We start from the raw sequence: 20465 nt of genomic DNA, 5'->3' as shown, positions 1-20465 counted from the left end.
TCCCCTTTGCCTCAAAATACATATTCTCTAAAACTTTAATTGGTCCGATGGTAGATGTAGAGCAAGCTCAGTCCACACCATGAGGTAAAATTTACATTCATGAAACTGAAGTCACAGGTTGACTCTGTGTGTTGGTATGGCTTTAAGAGGCTTTACTGTTCTGCACTTCCTCCTGTGCTCTTAATCTCCCCTAACCCAAGAGGAAAGGAATGCTTGGAAACATCACTACTGCGCTCTAACCTGATATACAGTTAATGGATAAGTCAAAGTGCCATTTGAGATGGACGACAAAAAGAAAGAAAAAAAGAAAAACACACAAGAAGCCTGGCCCATGTATTATGTCTATACAGGTTTGGATAAAGTCTATGTTAAAATAACAGAAATCAGTTTTGGCATATCTGCTTGATGTCCATTTAATTGCTAATTTCAGTCATATACTTCACAATAATCCTGTACTTCAAGAAAACATTACCAGCAATGATATTCTGTGCTATGAGCATAACCCAAAAGTTTAGTTTTACAAAAATACTCTACATTTTGATACATGGATACAAAATTCTAAAAAAGGTAAGTTACTTTAAAATGGATCACTAACAGCTGCGGGACAAAATAGTATCCCTATGAAAATGTAAACAGATGCAAGTGTGAGCAATGCTATTCGAACATTTAAATGATCTCCAATAATTGGCTTGATAATTCCAAATTGGCTACTGTTGTAGATATGGACAGTACAGCAGTGTTATTTTGCATCAAAAAAAAAAAAAAATAGAATAACGAGAAATTAAAGTATTAAATTGGTGGAAAAGTGAATCAGATTAACTGATCCATGAAAGTACCTCACATATCTTTCATAAATCTTGTACTTAAAACAATATGCTTGTGAAAAGCTGCATAATTGAAATAAGCAAGTAAACATGAGTAAACATTATTAGGGCATATGAAAGAACAAGTACAAGAGACAAGATGATGACGGTTCACAACAGGAGCTTTGGTATGCCTGGGTGCCCTCCAATCTGACCCCACAACAACAGCCAGCTCTCTACACTCAACTCTGCTTCAAAACTAACAATTAATGTCAGTGCTATTGATAGAAGTATAAACTGTTACGTACTAACATCACATTAGAAGTGCCCATCACTTCTGCACATAGCACCATAGATAGAATTAAAATAGCCTCCATGTAACAGAGATTTCATTTACCAGTGAGTCCCTGTTCACAACATGACGGACGGGTATTGGATGACAACTTCACAAGGCGCCAGCCTGCACACGGTACCAACACTGAGACAACAACTTAAATATCTAACACAACACAAGTTAAAACAGTCTCAAGAGACAAGACTGAACAGTAAATAGTACAAATTGATGAAAATCCTTCATTGTAATGGACAAAAAAAATGAATCAGTACTTTAGGTGTTTTTGTCAGTATGTAAAACACAAATACCTACTTACCACTCACACTAAAATGACAATTCTTTTGTGGGAATGGCTGTTTTTGACTAGACTGGACCACAGAGTGAATACAAAGAGAGATTCAACAGTGCGCATTCTATACAAAGTTGTCCTAGTCCCCAAAAATATGAGAAAATGTAAAAATGCTTAAGGTGTATTTACCTTTGACAAAGACAAATGCCGTCTTTTTTTTTTTTTTTTAAATGGATATTTCAGAGTACAAATTCATCTGGGTCAGTGGAGAGCTGTGGACGGATATAAGGATTAGCTGGTTACACAAAAGAGGTTATAAAGTGCTTGAGATAAAATGTTTATAAAACCACACAACACTCTGTTTTTACAAGTGGAAAGTTTCTTTCTATCCACATAGGATTGGTAAAGGTTACCAGCTTCTTCAAAACAAAAAGATACACGCACTACACAGTTTAATGCTTCTTAAAATTTCAACAAGAAAGCTTCTACAGACCTAGTGATGAGGCCTAAACATACGAAAACACTGGGAGGTGCCAAAAGAAAAGGCCAAGTCACATTATTCACCAGGCTGAATCTCATTTGTGAGTGTTTTCATACACTCTCCTCTTTCGTATTTCTTGCAATACCAGAACGTATTGATACCACATTTTGGTGACCAACTTCACTTTTCGTGGATTGGACCTTTAACTGTCCTCCCTCAGTCTGCTCACGTGCAGACTCTGGGCCATGCCAGCAAATTTGCTGGAAGCAAAACATTCTCAAAATGATGGAATTTTGATAGTCTTTACTCTTAGAGTATAATTTAGTCAATTTGTTGACATGCAAAGAAACTCATTAATTACAAAAAGCTCTTATGGCAAAAAAGTTCACATTTTCTGATTCATGTCCCTCCTCACTGTTTCCACATGGAAACCCTCTTCACAGATACTGTCTCTCTGGAGTGAAATAAAGGCTTCTCATTTACACCCTCACAAAATGAGAATCAGCCCATGTCTGACACTTACGTGCAATCTGATATTCACTCCATGGCTGTTTTATCTACTCTGTCTGTTCTTACATCCTCCATCACATTACTGTTTCCCCTTCGCTGACATTCTTTATTTCTTTCCAGTTTTTCCACCTTGCAGGTTTTTATCACATTATTAAAGGATGACAAAACAATATTTTCAGACTGATGGATAAAGCAGTTATTACAGGCCTTTCTGCTCCTGCAAGAGGGTTAATAATAAAGATGAATTATCACTTCAAGCACAATAGATGTATGAAGGCTATAATTAATGATAAATATTTGAGAAAAACAAGTTCACATGAGCTCTTAATTTGGACTTTAGATAAAAGGGGTATTTCTTAAATATTTAAAATTGTCTAGGTTCTGTGGCATTGGCATAAAACAACACACACTACCATTGCTTGTTGATGTTAGGATCTATAACTTTCAGCTACATATCACTCACTCACTTTAGTGCCCACATGGTCCAAATAGTTATCACTGCTTTTGTAGACTTTCCAGTAGGTCCTCAATTTTATCCATATTGGATGATGCAGACATTGATGCCTGTAACTGATTCTGGATCTGCGTCTGTAGACTGGTCTGCATTGGAGTTGGCAGGCTTGTTTCTATGGTTGCCTGTAAACTGGATTGCAGAGCTGTTTGTGTGTTTGTCTGCAATGCATTTTGCAGGCTGGTCTGAATGGCATTCTCTAAGCTGGACTGCATCTGTGCCTGGAGGGTGTTCTGCAAGCTGCTGTGCATTGGGGGCGGCATCGGTGAGGCAGCTTGGGCCATAGGCTGGTCCATAAGAGGCTGCATGTGACTGGAGTTCTGAGGCTGGCTCTGCGCTGATAGGCTGGGTCCAGAGGAATTAAGCAGCTGGGGTGAGTCTGGGAGGAACAGAAAATAATGACTATTCAGACAACACATAAAAGATAGGACAGCGGCACAGGAGCAACCCAGGAAGCATTTTGACATGTACAACGTAAATGGAGAGAATGGCAGTGCCATGTGTTTAAAAGAAATTAACACAGTTATTTAACTGATTAATTTAGGGAAGACCTAAATCAGCTTACCATTCTGGATGCCAAACAAAAACAGGTTGGCCTGTGCTTGTGGAGCCACAGTCCCACCCACAGCTGTTTGGAAAAGCTGGTCTGGGGGCTGCTGGCCAGGGCTGGCTACAACACTCACACCACGCTGCACCACAAAGATGGTTGTGCTAGGGGCTGAAGCCTGGTTGTTCAGCTCCTGTGAGCCGATAGTGCTCTGCAGGCTAGACAGTGATGGCTGTGGCAGGTACAATTCCACAGGTTGACTACGTGGGACACTGCTGGAGCTTGGACCCACTTGCATTGGTTGCTGTTCCGGAAACATGTTCTGCTGTTGGTTCTCAGTGGATGTTGTGTTGCTGCCTGTGGAGCTCTGGTCTTGGAAGGACATAGGCTCTGCTGGGTCCGGCTGGGGGATTCCAACACTAATTCTACCTATAGTGGAAGGGCCTTGGGCCTGGGTGCTGAAGAGAATAGCTGGGGGAATTGCCTGGGAGTTAAGATCTGTGGTGCAGAGGAGGAGACCTGTCTGCGGGGGTTGAGAGAGTTGGCTCTGGGGAACAGGATTAGTCTGTGAGTGGTTTGGGATATTTTGGAACAAGGAGCCCTGCTGACTCATTGAGAGCTGGGGTGGCTGCTGTTGGTTTTGCTGTGGAGACTGCTGCTGTTCCATGGGCGTGCCCTGTTGCTGCAGTTGGGAAAGTTGAGCTTGGGGTTGCTTCTGAAAAATTGGAACAGACTGGGGTTGGTTTGTTGAGGTCTCCATGGAAGAGAGGAATGCCAGCTGCTGCTGTTGCCGTTGCTGCGGGGGCTGAGGGTTTGGGGACAGGTAAAGGGCTGAGCCTGTGGACTGCTGCTCTGAGGTAAGGCTGCCACCAGCGAGAACAGTCAGTGTGTTTTGGAGCAGGGCAGCCTGGACCTGCTGTTGGGATCCCTGGGTCTCAGCCAGGGGCCTGGGCGATTGGAAGAGTTGTTGTGGCGGCGATGTGTGCGATGGGGGCTGTGTTGGGAAGCTGGTCTGAATGGTGAGCAGCTCTCCAGCCTGCTGAAGGAGGGACACTGGCTGCTGTACCTGTGGAGAGGAGTGGATCTGGGGCTGGAGCAACTCAGCCTGAAGGTGTTGCTGCAAATTCTCCAAGACCTGCTGCTCTTGCAGTTGCTGTTGCTGTTGTAGGCTGCTCAATGCTTGATTTTGCTGCTGCTGCTGTTGGTGCTGCTGTAGCTGATGCTGTTGTAAATTGGTAAGAATTTGATTTTGTTGTTGCTGATCCTGAAGCTGAATGTTGTTAAGGACTTGTTGTTGTTGATTTTGTTGTAACTGTTGCTGCTGCTGCTGCTGCAGTTGCTGTTGATCTTGTGGCTGCAGGATTAGTTGTTGCTGGATCTGCATGTTGCTCAGGACCTGCTGCTGTTGCTGCTGTATATGTTGTTGCTGTTGTTGATGCTGAAGGTTACCAAGAATTTGCTGTTGCTGCTGCAGTTGTTGATGTTGTTGAAACTGTTGCTGTAGTTGTTGCTGCTGTTGTTGTATCTGTATCTGTTGCTGTGTAGACAGTGAACTATCAGTGGTTCCCAATCTAAGGCTGTTCATGTTCTCCTGGACATGCTGCTGAAGGGAGTCTGCAGAGGGTGTGGGGCTGTAAAGCACTGAGTTGAGCTGCTGCTGTGCAACAGCTGCCTCCAGCACCTGCTGGAGTGTGGTGTTACCTCCAGCCTGTAACTCCCTTACTGCCCTCTCTAGCTGTGCCACCCCTTCCTGGGGAAACAGAGGAACCTGTGGCTGTTGTTGCTGAGGCTGAGGAGGAGGTGGTATCTGAGGCATGGCCACAACCACAACGCCAGCACTACTGCTGGAAGTCTCAGGAGGCAGGGTCTCCTGAGGGTCTCTGAGAAATTGCTGAGGGACTTCAGGTGTCACAGGAGGGATTGTGGTGTCTCCTGACACTGGGAAGGAGGTTGTGGGAGTTATGTCTTGCTTTTGTATGGTGCTCAGAGACTCTAGAGCAGGGAAAACAGGAGGTGCCTGAGGAAGCTCCACATCTTCAGGTTGTAGGGGCATTGGGTTCTGAAAAGACTCTCCACTGGGATGAGGACTAGAGCTGAGCTCCAGGGTCTGCTGTACTGAGGCAAGAGAGTCAGGGGATGACTAGGAAAAGAGAGGAAACCAAAAAATGTTATCGATTGCAATTCTAAAGTAAATATTTTATTAATATTATTATTATTATATTAATATTTTAGTAAATATTTATTTTACCTTAAAAACATCTGTGGATGGTGGATTGCTAGATACTTCCATTGGTGTGTCCTCCTGCCGTTTAGAAGACTGACTGGAACAGTCATCTTGCTCAGAAGACATGGATTTCATTTGGCCCTCAAATATACACGTCTTGACCAGAGACGTTCCCTCTGTTTTTACTGTCTGTACATTTGAGCTATCAGCTGAGGATAAAATATGACGACAGTGCATATTGTATATTGCATTACCATGTTGGCTATAAACATAAAAACCCAATCCACACCTAAATTAACCTACACAAGGCATCTAATTCCAAAGATAAAGTCCATGATATGTGAACATTAAGAACTAAAGTAACCTCTGTGTTGGTGCTAGTAGCTGTACCTGAGTCTGGAGTATACGTAAAAGGCTGGGCATCATGTGATCTACCAGCATTGGTCATCACAAAGATTCCCACAGAAACAGGGGAGGTGACTGACTGGTTGTGGAACGGAGGGACTGTCACTATCAAATGGTTCTGAAAAACATTGGAGATCCAAAAGGGCAATCACATTTTTAGCAAAATCTCATGACGTGTGATCAGTGTGTTGGAATACACAATGAAACACATCATTCACTCGCATTTACCTGATGGAAAAAGTCCATGTCAATCTTTGCCTCAGCTTGCCAGGAGTTATCATCTACGAATAAAGACAAAATATTCTTTTATTTGTTCAACCAACTGATGTTTACAGGCAGAATCCATATTCACACAAATACAAAGCACAGCACTGAAACCACCAAGCTGGCTACCTCACCTGCAATGTTCTCCTGAAAAACAACTTTGGTTCCTTTGAGGAAGTTCTTGCCAATGATAAAAACCTCCTCCCCTCCTCTCACTGAGCAGCTGTGAAGACTTTTCTTCAGGATCTCTGGCACTCCTGCTGGCTGGGCTGGAGAATGACAGAATATTCTAAATACACAAGACAGCTGGTATATGGGTTGCCACAGGGCATGCAGAACAACTGAGATCTATGATCATAATAGTAAATGCTACACCACTACCACACCCCAGCATGAAGCCTTGAAAAGACTGGCGGTATCTGTTACCTTTGTAGCTTTAGACTTTAATTTAATTGAAATCATGCCCGAATTACTTACTGCAGAGGATGGGTGATGAGGGGACCTGTAGAGTGAGGATGGATCCATCAGGTTGGGGGATGTTGACCCTGAAAACCAACCTGGCACGGGTGCTCTTCTTCTTGGATCCTGCTACACCAATACGAGCCTCAACATCTGCATTACGCAGTTTCAAAATTCCTACACAGTCCACACTGTAGAAGTGGGGCAACATGGGGATTATTAAAAAAAAAACAAAACACACAACATAGATCTTAAACATCATCACTATGTAGGTATGAATTGAGCTCAATTTATCCAAAACAAAATAACCCCATACGCGAGTGTCATCTCATTGCTGGGCTCAAGAGGAATCTCAATAACAGTTGTGCCCTCTATGTCCACCTCCTTGCAGGCAGTAGTGTTGCGTCCGGTCACTCTGCAAGCCTGGTAGAAACCGTGAGGCTTCACTCTTCCTGCATCATTTGCTACAAACACCTGCAGCACAACTGGATCACTTATACCCTCCAACTGCAGACATAAAAAAAACTATGTTAATAATCTGACCTTCACTAGTAATAGAAAACATTTGAAAAACAAAGCAACACTGATCATGGAGCAATTGCCAAATGCATACAGAATGAACATAATGCTGCCTTACTACTAAAACACCCATGTTAAGGGTTAAACTATGCATACTGACAAGTGTTATGTAACCAGTAGATGTTTGCCAGAAAGAGCCTGGTCAATTTTCTCTGTGCATTGTGATGGCATAATAGGTACATATAATTTGATCAAAGATAAACCTTCTGGTGTTTTTACTGTTATTATTACACAGCAAAAACATATTAATGAATTTCAGAATATTTTCATTGTGTACAGCAGAACAAGTAAATAAAATGGTTTTCAACGGTTTGTCAGCTGGTTTTTTGTTATGTCCAAAAACTATGTGCTACACAGAATATTTAAAAATATTCAGAATATTTGAAGCTTTTGTAGAAGCTCTTGTGAAGTACAATACTCCATACGGTGTCCTCTGTTTTGTGTGTTTTTTTTTTTATTCGTATTAGTTGTTCCAACTTTGTTTTTCTAAATACATCCTGTGGTGTCATGAAGCAGTGAATGCACTTCTTTTTCAAACCTTGACAGTGGGGAATCCCTGTTGTGTGCGGTCTTTGACAGAACCTCTGCTGCCCTCTGTCAGGTAGCGAGCTCTGTGTTGGGTCTCTGGCTGCACCAGGATCTTTAGCTCCTTCCCATCACTCCTTTGGGGAAACTGAGTAGACAGTGACCCACCCTTTATTACAGTCCCTGACTCAAGAGAGCTGCAGGACAACAGAAATCACACAACCTCATTAACATGACTTGTAGAAACTCCATGACACCAGACAAAACTAAAATTAAGTGACCTATATTTCCTACAGAGGTACGCTGAGTTAAGGGTCACTCCACCTGGCAATGGGACTAGTCTTGTCTGTGCCCAGCTGAGACAGGACAAAGTGAGGGGCCTTGGCGCTGTCAGCATCAAACACATCCATGCTGTCCTCAGGAGGAGCAGGCTTAGGACCAGGCCGCTGGCGTGGGGTGCGTTTTCTAGACTTGCGTGGCACCTCTGTGTTGTCATTGTAGGAGATGGAACTGACCAAGCTGAAGTTGGAGACGGAGTCATCAGCCCACATGCTGCTGCTGTGCTCTGAGTCTGGACATGTTGGAGCAGTTATGATAGGTTCCTCTTGGCAAGACATCTGGCTGTCATCAAATAGGTCCTCAGGTGGTGGGGATATGCTCAACACGGGCCTCCGTTTTGATGGGGTGTTCTGAGGCTGTTGGATTCCTAGCCCTGACAACACTCCTGACCCTATGTCTCCTGCTGCAGTGTTTGCTCCACTGTTGCTTCTGCATGGGGCAGATACAGCAGCCTCCATACCTTGTATCTCTGAAGCTCCAGCCCCATCCCCTCCAGTGGACTGGAGATGCTGGGGAACCTTGAGATGGTCTGAGGATGAAGCACAGGGGCCAGTCGATGGGACTCCCATGGCCATGGAGCAAGAGGCTGTGGGGCTGCAGGTGGAAGAGGTGGCATCTGTAGTAGTATATACAGGAATAAGTTAGTACAGATGTTCAGCACAGAGCAGGCTAGCAGTCCCATTCAAGCAGCTGAATTTGTGCATGATTTGTATTGATTTCGCCTCTTCCCAACTCTAATTTCAATAGACTGCGGCTTATATGCTCTCACTGTGCATGCAAGAGCTGTCAAGCATTGATCAAATATTCTGAAGTTAAAGTTGAGAAGGGTACTACAGGTCCCACAAAGTTTTGATTCCTACAAAACCTCTCAATTAAAATCATTGTGACAAAACTGACATGCTTTGTTTACAAAAACAAAAGCAAGCTACGAATTGTTACATACACATTGCAAGAAAAAAACAAAAACAAAATCTGGTCAAACTTTCTTGTACAGTCAAATTTACAAGCTGGGAATGTGGCACCAAATTAAATTTGCCAAGGATGCCAGTGTTACAGTACAGTTTGTGCAATGTGCATTCAGTAGTAAACAGTTTGCGCATGCCAATTGGAAGATTTGGTTGGGACTGAGCGTAGCCATGGAGACAGAATAAACAAGCCTCTGACCTATGGAGCAGTGAACTGCAGACCATTTTATATGCAGACACTCCCTGCCTCAGAGGGAACTTCCTGCAATAAAAACGAGACAGCCAATGAGCAACAAGAGAGCTGATCATTCAAGACTCAACTTCTGTCAATCAGTAAATTGGATGAGTTAAGATACTGAAGGTAGGAGGAACTTTTGAGGTTGATCATTTATAGACATTTTGAAGCACGTGTATTTGGTTAATGATGATCTGAAGGACATTACAGTAGTCATGCTTTTGATCAGCACTGCTTAGGGCCAGCTGGGGCAGACAGGATTGTGAAAAGGTAGCGTAAACAAAAGCTCTCTCTCCAACATGACTGTTGACCAGTTAGTTTGCTCTGTAGATGAAACTCGATACTATAATCTTTCCCAATTCTAAGTGTTGTTGGCTGCCCTAAACCATGATCCAAGATCAGACCATATTTCTTTAAGCTTTCTGGATTAGAAGACAGTCTAAGGACTGCTAGGGGCAACTTCACTGTTTCATGGGGACACAGAACCTTCCTAATTACTGAAAGTCTCAGCTGCTATGTCGGGGATAGGTTAAACATTTAGCAGCAAACCTCAGTATGAACCATTAACAAACTGTCAGATGACCTAGTATTGCATGTGTGTTTAAGAATGTGTGTGAATGACAAATGTGCATAGGCTGTTTCTGCTTCAGGCATTTAAAAATAAAACAAATCTTCAGCACCAATTAAAAAGTGCTAATTCATAGACACTGTTTTAACATGAAGGGTGTGTTAGATAACACTGCATGTTTTTGCTAGAAGGCCTGACCATCCAAATATAATTTTCAACTGCCTAAAAAGCCAAGTGACAAAAAAAAAAAAACATTTAGCACAAGCATCATGTGGAAAACTGCTGCTGATAAAAGAAAAAAAATCTGTGAAATGAGAAAGAACAAGCTATGTTAGCATGCTGTTAATGCAAACTCAACTAAAGCTTCCTGGGACAAAGGACTATGTATTGTCTTTTTCAGCCAGCCACTTTTAAAAACTGTTCCAATGAAAAGCTGCAGGTATTTATTGCAGTTGTACTGTACAATATGTGAATATCAAAGCCCAATATGCAGAGTCAAGGTGAGCCATACTTCTTTCTGTGCTGCTGCTGGGATAATAAGGTGTTTATCACTAACATTACAACAAGTGGGTTACAAAAGGGTTACCTTACTTCAAGGATGTCAAACAACTGTTGTTTTTAATACTGCACAACAATGGGCAATTTGACATATTTCACTACAACTTGTAAAACCCGGCTTTAAAGCTCATCCTTTAAGTCATTCCATTATAAGCTTGTGTAACCAGGGCAAACACTAATATACAGCACCCAGGTGAAAACTAAAAGCTATGATTGTATTAAAATACCTTGACTGAAATATAATTACTCCACTAGCTTATATAGTCACAAATAATAAATGTCAGAGAAACTGGGAAAAGGATGAAGTTGCCCCCAGACACTCATCTAAGGCCACATTAGTTTCTCATTAGTTTATCCACCCCTGCTGACTTGGGGGATGGCGTGGCAAGTGGAAACTGATCCCAGATCATGGTTTTCACAGGCTGAGCAGGTAGCTCACCTGAAGCCAAGGCTGCAGACGGAGGAGGTCCTGCCTCTCCCCCACTCTTCTGGCTCATGGTGGGTGGGTCGGTCTGGGTGGACGATGGCTGGAGCTGGAGCTCTTTGGGGAGGAGGTCATATACTGACTCTGCCATAAGGAATGAGCAGGAGAAGATAAATTAGGTTGTGAAAAACATAAATCAGACTGTGGTTTATCACAGAACTAAGTATCACTAGTGGAGCGAGACATCATAGTATATACACTTGTATAATTTTCCTCGTTTATTACAAACCCAAGCATTACTGGCAACAAAACAAATGAGGAAAAAGATCCTCCAGTATCTCCTAACCATAAACACAACCCCCTCAGTCAGACACGCAAACACTATTAAATAACTTAACAGCAGCATTGTATGTAATTTGCAGACTTACACGCATACACACACACACAGACACACACACACACACACAGCTACCAGACAAACCTATTTATCTTACAGTCAGAACCTTAGAGAGGTTCACCATGCTCTTCCCAGTCTCGGGTTGTAACGAATTTGAATAAAGTGTTTTGTTTCGCCATAATTATAATAATCTTGGTGCAGTAGCTACAGGTCTCTGTCACATAGGAAACTGCTATAGCTTAGTTCTGGTGATAATTTTTAAAAAGGCATTTTATCTTTATTGGTCACAGGTTGATATGGAGTGTATTTTTGTGATAAAACAAGTGATTGGATGGGCCTGTGTGCAATCGAGGTGGGCACACACTGACCCAGGCCCACCCATGGCACGGCTGTAGCTGGGTATCTAAAAAGTTTATTATTCATCAAGCTTTTGATACCTTTGAGTTTTGCCATCAACGCTATCACAACTCAGGGTATTTTATGATATGCTAAATCAGCCTCCCATGGGGTTTTGTGTAATAAAAGCTGCAGAGGCATTCCTTGATATCTGATGATGATTCCTGGTAGACTATAACCAGGCACTGCAGCTACACTGTCATACACTGTCTGATGGAAGATAAACACACGATTAAGTAGTCTGGTTGCTAAGAAACAGGCACCTATCACCTCGACATAGATATTTCAGCTGTGCACTGGCAACACCAGCATGTGTAGTAGTCATCTGATACACAGCTACGATGGTGAAAGCAGGATGGTGAAACCGACAAGACACATAATCTTGCACCTCTGTGACGTCAATGATGCTGGAGGAGCGAGACCACAACATCACTACAGTCCATACAAAGAACTATACGCTACACATGTTCACAGACATAAAGACTGGAGGACCCTGAAGCAGGCCCACTTCCATACTCCATTGCTTATGCAAAGCTAGATCGTCTTTAAAGGGTAGTTACCTCAAAAATACAACATAACTTGTTTATCTGTCCGGATTGCTTAAGAGTTATTGCCTGCTGCAAATCCAAATCCAAATCCAAATCCCATTCAGCTTTGCTGTAATGGGACTTGGTTTATGTTACTCCAAGTGCCAAAGAAAAACCATCTGAAAAAGTCATCAGAAATGTTTCTTTCCAAACACAGAGGCAGTGGTGATAATTCACAGGTCTTTGGTAAACAGTGTCCTGTGCAGGTACCGAAGTTCAGTGAATTGTAGGCTCGTCAATAACCATATCATATTGAGTGAAGTGTCCCTTTAAATCAGAATAGTGTGTTTATATGGCTTTTAACATACAGTGCAAAACAAAAGATCATTATAAACCTCAGGCAATGGCCCATATAATAAAGTTCAATGTGGTCTTGAAGCATACAGCAAAACATGCATGACCCTCACAATAACCCTCCATCTGTCTCTGTTGTGCTTTGTTCATGGTGTGAAGAAAGCGAGTCTGTGTGTGTATGGATTACAGACTGAGTAATGGCCCGACATGACCTCAGTCTTGACCAACGGCCCTTTCACTGTGTCTATGATGTAAGTCTGCTGAGTGTGTGTTCGACCTGTCTGGAGCCCATTCATACATGACTGCAAGCACTCACATATGAACAAATGTCATCACCATTCGCAGATTGATCCTAGATCTGCACCAGCATACCAGAGATACTTGAGTCTCAAGTAAAAGTCTGAGTCAAGTCTGAAGCCTCTGTAGAAGTCAACTCTCAATAAGTTTCCAACTTTATATGTCTATTCCAAGAGCATTTTCTCCTCTTCAGTGTATAAATAGGGCTTGTAGTGGTTAGAGACTTTTCCCTTGCTGAATTTGGTGGCCCTGCAGATAAATATGGAAATGAAAATACAAATATCATATAGTTTGAGAGAAAACTGGAAGCAGTTTTAGACATGTTTCTTAGCTTTTTGCAGGCTTGTGAAAGGATGTAATATGATTAACAACATTATGAACAGCAGCTATCATGCATTGTAATGGGATTCCAGTTTAGCAAGAAATCATGAAGTAAGAAGCACCATGATGTCTGATATTCACAGAGTGCAGTGAAGTTAGACATGGTACCCTGAACATTTACGTTAGCATAGAGCTAATAAGCCCAACACTAACCAACACACCTGACAGTAACCATAACATTACGCTAACTCGAGGCTAGCTTCACTAGGGGACACCGTCCTATGTGGATAAGTTTTTCAAGTGCAGCCCAAGGCCACAGCATCTGGTGTTGATCCCTTCACCAACACAGCTTGTTAAAGGATTACACAGAGTTGTAAAAACCCAAACTTTCCCCCTTCCCAATCTTTGAGAAACCCATGTTTATGTTCATGAGTTATTATTCACAAATCCAAGTGCAGTTTGGAGTCAATTGCAGATGAGCTGCGAATTAAACTGGAATTCTATTTATGTAGAACTTGAGTCGGTGACATGACTCAAGTGCCCATCTCTGTTACGTACATATTGCTGCTAAACAACAGTGTTACCTGACACGGTTAGCAAAAATGACTGCCCAGTGAAACTGTTTTAGTTAGAACAGTGCAACCAAGGTTTTATTCATTAGAAATAAACTTTTCAGTCCAGTGGGGTGGGGGTTCTCCAAACTGAAAGTCAAACACAAGTCAGAGCTTTACACTCCTAAAAACAGCTTTAGGTAATATTTAGTCTGATTATCTTAAACAAATAAGGGTGATCAGTGAAGGCACAAATCACAAATGAACATACAAGACTGACTTAGTTTGGGTATGTAAATGCAGAATCTGGATTTCATTGTGTTTTGAATTTATTCTTGCACCAGACTGCCCAGAGAGTAAGGAACATGCAAAAATGTACTTGATATACAAACTGTGATGTTGAGTGGTGGAGAATTAAACTAAAAGTTATGAAAAATACTTGGCTACACTGAATATTTTGATATGAGTTACAAGCATAAAAGGTGTGTTCTTGGTACCAGTATCAAAACAATAATTTACACTCTCTAAACATATTTCTTCTACACAAAATTCAAAACCTCAAATCACTGTGGTATTTGAGCTCATATGTCAAACGGCTCATGTTTAGTACTTGATGGTTTTGTGACAATGGCTAGTCTTGGTTTAGTGAATCCTTGATTTCCACTGTTTCCAAATAAATATTGATTATGATCCTGAATTGGATTTGTTGTCTGACTCAATTTGCTTTTATAGAATCAGCTGTCATCCATACAAGTTGATGTGCACAGCCTGTCAGAGTATGCCCGAAAAAGTAGGCTGCAGCACTCTACCAACAAAGGAGATGGACTGTGGCTTACCTACACTGAGAACAATTAAATTATCTCATCTCATAGTTATGCACTGCTCACATTACACATGCCTTAAAGGTTTTGCCAAATGGCAAGGCTACCAGTCCATTTTTATTGTTTACAGCTGGCTTGGGCCAACACGGTGGTTGACAGATGAATGGACAATTCATGAGAACTATGTTTTTGTTGCAAATGAAAAAAATATGTAGACCAAGAATGCAGCTCAGTGGCCAACAATGACTGCTTTAATTGCACTCTTGAAAACATAGCAATATGCTCAAGCCAGAGCACAGACAAAAGAGCTACTCACAGGACTCCAACCACAAAGAATGCAGTTTTTTCTATTTACATCACCTCTGTTTACCTTGAAACTGAAACATAATGGCAAGGAATGGATATAGTATTTGTGTGGTTGCTTCTGCAAACCTTCCCCCCAAAGACACTATGATACATGCCATGTGTATTTTGACCTTTCTAAAATACTGCCTGAAATTAACCAGCATTTGTGTTTACAATGTGCAGTGACTGAACAAACACAGAAACAGAAATGGATGTGTCAGGAGGAGTTAGCATGCTTGTAAAGGATTATGTCAATGGGTGAGTTTCATTGCTTCTCCTGTGACATCAAAGTCTAATGAACAAAAATAAATCATATTTAGCATGATGAATTCTAGTCTTTGCAGGACTCCCACAATGTACAAAAATGAATGACACACACAAATGATTTATTGTGTAGCTTTAGATAAAGTGCAGGGCACACACATGGTGCAGGACCAAAACCAAGAATCTAGCCTGGTTTGGTTTTACTTATCCAATTTTTTAGACGGTCCATGGATTACATTTCTGTTGCTACCTCAGTACAAAGAAGGTGAACAGAATTTCATTTGTGGTGCAGTATGCACATACTACATTATACAATATACTATTATTCTCAGATTGGATAAACTCTGTACAGAGCTTCAATGCATGACCTGCCAGGTTCACACAACAGACTAAATCAACACATTGATAAGTTGACGCAGCTTTTATTCTCTGACTAAACTGTCTGGATTTCCTGTATATGGTCGTGTCATGTTCATTTTATCACGATAAAAATTTCTGCAAAAATAATCACATTATTTTACTTGAAGTTAAAGGGAAAAAGGCACAGAGAGCGATTCAGTAAGTGTCAAGGCAGACATTTGTTTTTTTATGGCCTATTTTCGAATATAAATAATATAAATAAGATTATTTTTATTGGCATGTAAAAGTAGTGTAAAATCTGATGTAATTCTGTTAAATCATTACAGAAATAAGACAAATCAGACCTTTACTTATAATGGATGTCAATAATTACATGACTGTGAACATAGCTGTACAACACAGAAAACTATGAAACTCAAACATTGAGATGAACAAATATTGTAATGACTACAACTAAGGCTTAATCGTGAGGTCCTCGAGCATTTGTAAAATGTTTAATTTCTGCACACATTTTGCACACTTTTATTTCTCATTCTTTGCACCTTTACTGTTGTCCTGTAGCTGTGGTAACCATTGAATTTCCCCACTGTGGGATCAAGAATTATCATCTTATATAGTCTGAGATTGAGCCTGTAACAAGCCTACATAGCAGGAACTGGTGTATATTTGAAAAAAAAAAAAGACCTCTTGTGTGGTATAGGTCTAACTAAACGAATGGTCTGGATTATTAATACAGAAGAAGTGGAATGCTGGTGCTTTTTACAATCAGAATGGGTAAATGATATCTCATGCATCTCTTAAAAGATTTGGTTGGCACAAATTTTCCACCTTTAAACAGAAGTTAATGTCTGAGGTTTCGCATTTGCTCATTTTAAGCCAGAAGAACCATGACGACCAACTAAAGGGTGCAATGGATCCTGGCAGCCTAAAATGCAACTTGGCCAGGTGTCCCCTTTCTGAGAGTCTGAAATACACAGGGTCCTGGACTAGATCTTTATGAGCAAGTGTGCTACCTTGACCTAACATGAACACGCACCCAATTACTAAGATATAAATATAGAGTCATCATGTGATACAGTGTGACCATATGGCAGGCTCATCTGAGCAGTTCAGGGTCACAGAGCAATAGTTTCTACTAGCTCCTCAGCACCCTATAAACAGCAGCCAGACAGATGTGAGAACAGCAGGTCAGACGTTCTCAATATAAATCGATTATTATAATAGTTGGCAACGAATGTATTTATCGATTAGTTAGATCTAGTGATGTAGCTCTTTGCAGCAGCACATGTGGTGAGCAGCTGCAGAGACGAAAATAGCAGCAGTAGAGAACAGTAAAAGTCACGTTTTCCACAATTAAACAATTTTTACACTGTTATGTGGATCGTGCTGGTGCCTTTTTGTTCTTGTTTTTTTTCTGTTATGTGGTTAGACAAACATTCAGTAAAATGTTTACGGTTCGCACGTCAATGGACACAATAAATTGCGCATTGCACCTCTGTTTTATCTGATGTCAGTCCACGCTGACTCTAAGACACGGCATGAGACTCATGTCAGTGTTTTTAGGTTTTATGTCTGTATTTCCTCTGGTGCATTTAGTTTTGTTTTTAGCCACTGTGTCTGTAAGGGTGATGGTGAAAACGCCACACACTCACAAACCTACTGCTGTTCTGATGACTGATGCAGGTCGGGTTCGGTGTGGATGAAAGGTTTGTGTGTTCACATATAAAATTCGGATATTTTCTTGAGAGTCGCATCCAGAGTCTGGAGTTGCTGTTTTAACACATGCGGCCACAACCATAGACACAACAAAATTCACACAAGGGGCAGACTGAAACACTGATTCAGGCCAGGAATGTGACTCCATACCAGGGCACTGTAAATGCGAGCGATATTGGTGGACACACAGGTGGACTGTTGCTATACACTGTGGTTGCTATGCACTGTGGTCGCTGCGGTTGCTATGTGTGTTGCCAGGAGACCCTATGACCCTTTTTGCCCTGCGGCGAGAGTGAAAGTCACACTTGAGCCAAGGTTTCTGAGAGTCTGTCCGCTGCTATATTATTGCCCGCAGGCCACCGGGAAATGTCCCGGTGCTCCTGATGGTCTGTCCCCTACTGGCTCACACCACAACACTACGCAGGTTTTTTTTTTTTTTTTTTTTTTTCAAAAGGCAAGCTCTTAGGAGCAAAATCCAGCTAATATTCAGTCCATATTCCTTGGATAATTGTTTTTTTACATGCACTTCACCAGGGTAATGACTAGCAATGTTTAAGTGCATGTCTGAGAGTATGCTGCTTCATTAGGGTTAATGCACCACTCACATTGATTTAAATGTGAAATTCTAGTAAACAAGTGCCTTTTTTAATGTAATGAAATTTAGGATCTATTAAAATGTCATCATACATAAAAATAGTCGTATTTTGTTATTACATATATAGCAAACTCATTAAGACTCATATTTTGACAATAAGTTGTTGAAAACCGAATATTTTGTAAAAATGTGATCAATCTAAAACATAATCGATTACTAGAATAGTTATTTGTTGCAGCCCTACTACAGACAACATGCTGCTGAGAGCCAGTGCAAACCCACTAACCCAGCTGACTGCAGTAGCTCATGGTGTAATTCTTACATGATGTAGCAACGCCCTCCTAATAACACCATACAGTTGGCTGACGCGTGTCCAAAGCCTATCACAGACAACATATTTTGGTCCTGTTGTTGGCAGCACCAGTCGTCCTGCTTTCTTTCTGTGACACCAGACTATGTGAGGAGAATGATTCAGTCTGATTCAGTCCAGCACATGAAGTCTGCACCCCAAAAAACTAAACAGCAAGAAACAAAACAACAAAACAACACGCATTTAAGACTTCTCTCGCAATATGACTAGCTAACGTTACGGTACGCACACGCACACCTCCGCAGGATCCGAGCACGGCTTAAGTGCGTTAAACTGCTAACAATGTGGAGGCAGGAGAGGAGCCTCACCTACTGTGGCTGTGGGTAGCTAAAAACACGACAACACGGTGCTAGCTAGCAGCCCACCAGGCACAAACAAACCACATCAACGAGATCTCGTGTTAGAAGAGCAGCCTAGCATCCTCTTCCACGCACGACACGCACAGCTAACCAAGCAGGTAGTCGGTAAACTGCAGCTAGCAGAGCTGGCTAACAGCAGAGAAGAAGCTAAGCACTGCTAGCTAGCAGCTTAACATGAGCCATCGAGACATTCATATTACTTCCGACTAAACCGGGACAACCCGGGCTCCTGTCGTCATAGTAACCGCTGCGGTTCACAATCTTACCTTTAGAGTATAGAGATTTGGGGGAATTGAGGTCGAGATCCGAACTAAGAAGGGATATGAAATCAGAGGGCATCGCAAAGCTTCATGGAGGGGAGGGGAAGCAGAGACTCTTTAGTAGACACGAAGTCTTCGGCTTATTTTCTTCTTCTGCGCTTTTGTGGCGGGCTGATAACTAACTTTCAAGGCGCACGTCGCCACCTACCGCATCGGAGTGTTGCACCATCGTGGTTTTATGGACTTTTTCTGTGATTTACTCCTTAAAGTACATTTCTAGGGCAGCACGGTGGAATAGTGGTTGGCACTGTTGCCTCACAGCAAGAAGGTTCCTGGTTTGAAACCCATCAGGGGCCTTTCTGTGTGGAGTTTGTTTGTTTGTTCTCCCTGTGCTTGTGTGGGTTTTCTCCAGGTACTCTGGTTTCCTCCCACAGTCCAAAAACATGTATGTCAGGTTGATTGGTGACTCTAAATTGCCCATAGGAGTGAGTGTGAGTGTGTGAGGTTGTTTGTCTCTATGTGGCCCTGTGATGGACTGGTGACCTGTCCAGGGTGTACCCCTGCCTTTCACCCAAAGAGAGCTGGGATAGGCTCCAGCAGATCCCTGTGACCCTGGTTAGGATTAAGGGGGTATAGATGATGGATGGAAGTAGATTTCTCTAAAAACCTAACCAGGTATCTCTGAACCCACCACTGCTTTGCACCTGGTATCAATAACTCTTTAATACTCTATGTCCTTCATGGCTACCACCCTGTCTTTCAGTCTCTCTTTAGACAATAAACCTTTGACATTTCACTAATAAATGTTCTGCTGTTGTCATGCAATTACATATTGCATTATGCATGCTAACATATATTTTTGGAAAGCAGTTGTAGTAGACAATAATTAAATTGAACCACAGAAGACAACAAACATGTTCACCAATTTGTCCCATTCAGAATCTAACCCTCAAGGCACTGTCGCAGGTGGACATCTTGCATTTTGAACAGTTCACCTGTGACACAGCAAAACTGATCCTTTCAGTTCACGTCCACAGGCTGTCATGCTACTACAAGATACCTTCTCTGTCTGATGGCACTTAAGGGGTAAATGTGCTGTGTGTGTGTCAAGAACCCTAGTAGTGACAGTGGGTTCACTTCTATGCACCTGAGTGACGTAGATTTATTTATGGAATTTCACTTGATTGGTAGAGTGGACATGATGGCATTGCCCTTTTGATTGTCTAAGATAGTGAGCACATAAAGATCTGGAGGACTAACAGAACTAAATCCACCTCTGATTGGTTGACATGTACCTCTTCGCCCACATCCTTATGTTCTTAACGTTCCATCAAGATGAGACCATCTATGTGACAGACTCATGCTTTGGCGCATCTGTGGCTTCGACACTGATCCACATGTCTAGGGGAGGTAGACTGTAACCAAGTGGTACTCATATGCTCTCACTGGAAAGCCAAACTGGAAGAACAGTGGCTGTTTGCCGTGAGAAAAATCAAGTAAGCAGCTCTGCAG

At 41.9% G+C, this 20465-nt stretch overlaps 1 protein-coding gene across 2 annotated transcripts; it reads right to left on the bottom strand.

Annotated features, from left to right (window-relative positions):
• Positions 1-1645: 1645 nt before the first annotated feature.
• On the bottom strand, positions 1646-19095 carry nfat5a (nuclear factor of activated T cells 5a). 2 transcript variants are annotated; one of them, XM_026310633.1, is made up of 12 exons: positions 18960-19095; positions 11036-11164; positions 8256-8886; positions 7945-8128; positions 7144-7334; positions 6846-7018; positions 6503-6637; positions 6333-6385; positions 6090-6222; positions 5724-5908; positions 3494-5615; positions 1646-3307 (listed from the first exon to the last, which is right to left on the bottom strand). In XM_026310633.1, the coding sequence occupies exons 1-12, from the start codon at positions 19030-19032 to the stop codon at positions 2913-2915; spliced, it is 4404 nt and encodes a 1467-aa protein (XP_026166418.1). In that variant the 5' UTR covers positions 19033-19095; the 3' UTR covers positions 1646-2912. The 2 variants fall into 2 exon arrangements, with proteins under 2 accessions (XP_026166418.1, XP_026166419.1); XM_026310634.1 differs by lacking the exon at positions 18960-19095 and adding an exon at positions 9435-9497 and having other exon boundaries at positions 11036-11166.
• Positions 19096-20465: the final 1370 nt, after the last annotated feature.

Source organism: Mastacembelus armatus, chromosome 6, assembly GCF_900324485.2.
Source record: "Mastacembelus armatus chromosome 6, fMasArm1.2, whole genome shotgun sequence".
Classification (NCBI taxonomy): Eukaryota; Metazoa; Chordata; class Actinopteri; order Synbranchiformes; family Mastacembelidae; genus Mastacembelus; species Mastacembelus armatus.
Note: the sequence above shows the minus strand (reverse complement) of the source record. Positions and strands in the feature narration are given on the sequence as shown.

Coding starts and splice junctions, on each gene's coding strand:
- nfat5a (XM_026310633.1), bottom strand. CDS start 19,032: ATGCCCTCTGATTTCATATCCCTTCTTAGTTCGGATCTCGACCTCAAT. Junction 8,129..8,255: donor AAGACTAGTCCCATTGCCAG/GTGGAGTGACCC, acceptor GTTGTCCTGCAG/CTCTCTTGAGTCAGGGACTG. Junction 6,223..6,332: donor ACATGGACTTTTTCCATCAG/GTAAATGCGAGT, acceptor AATGTTTTTCAG/AACCATTTGATAGTGACAGT.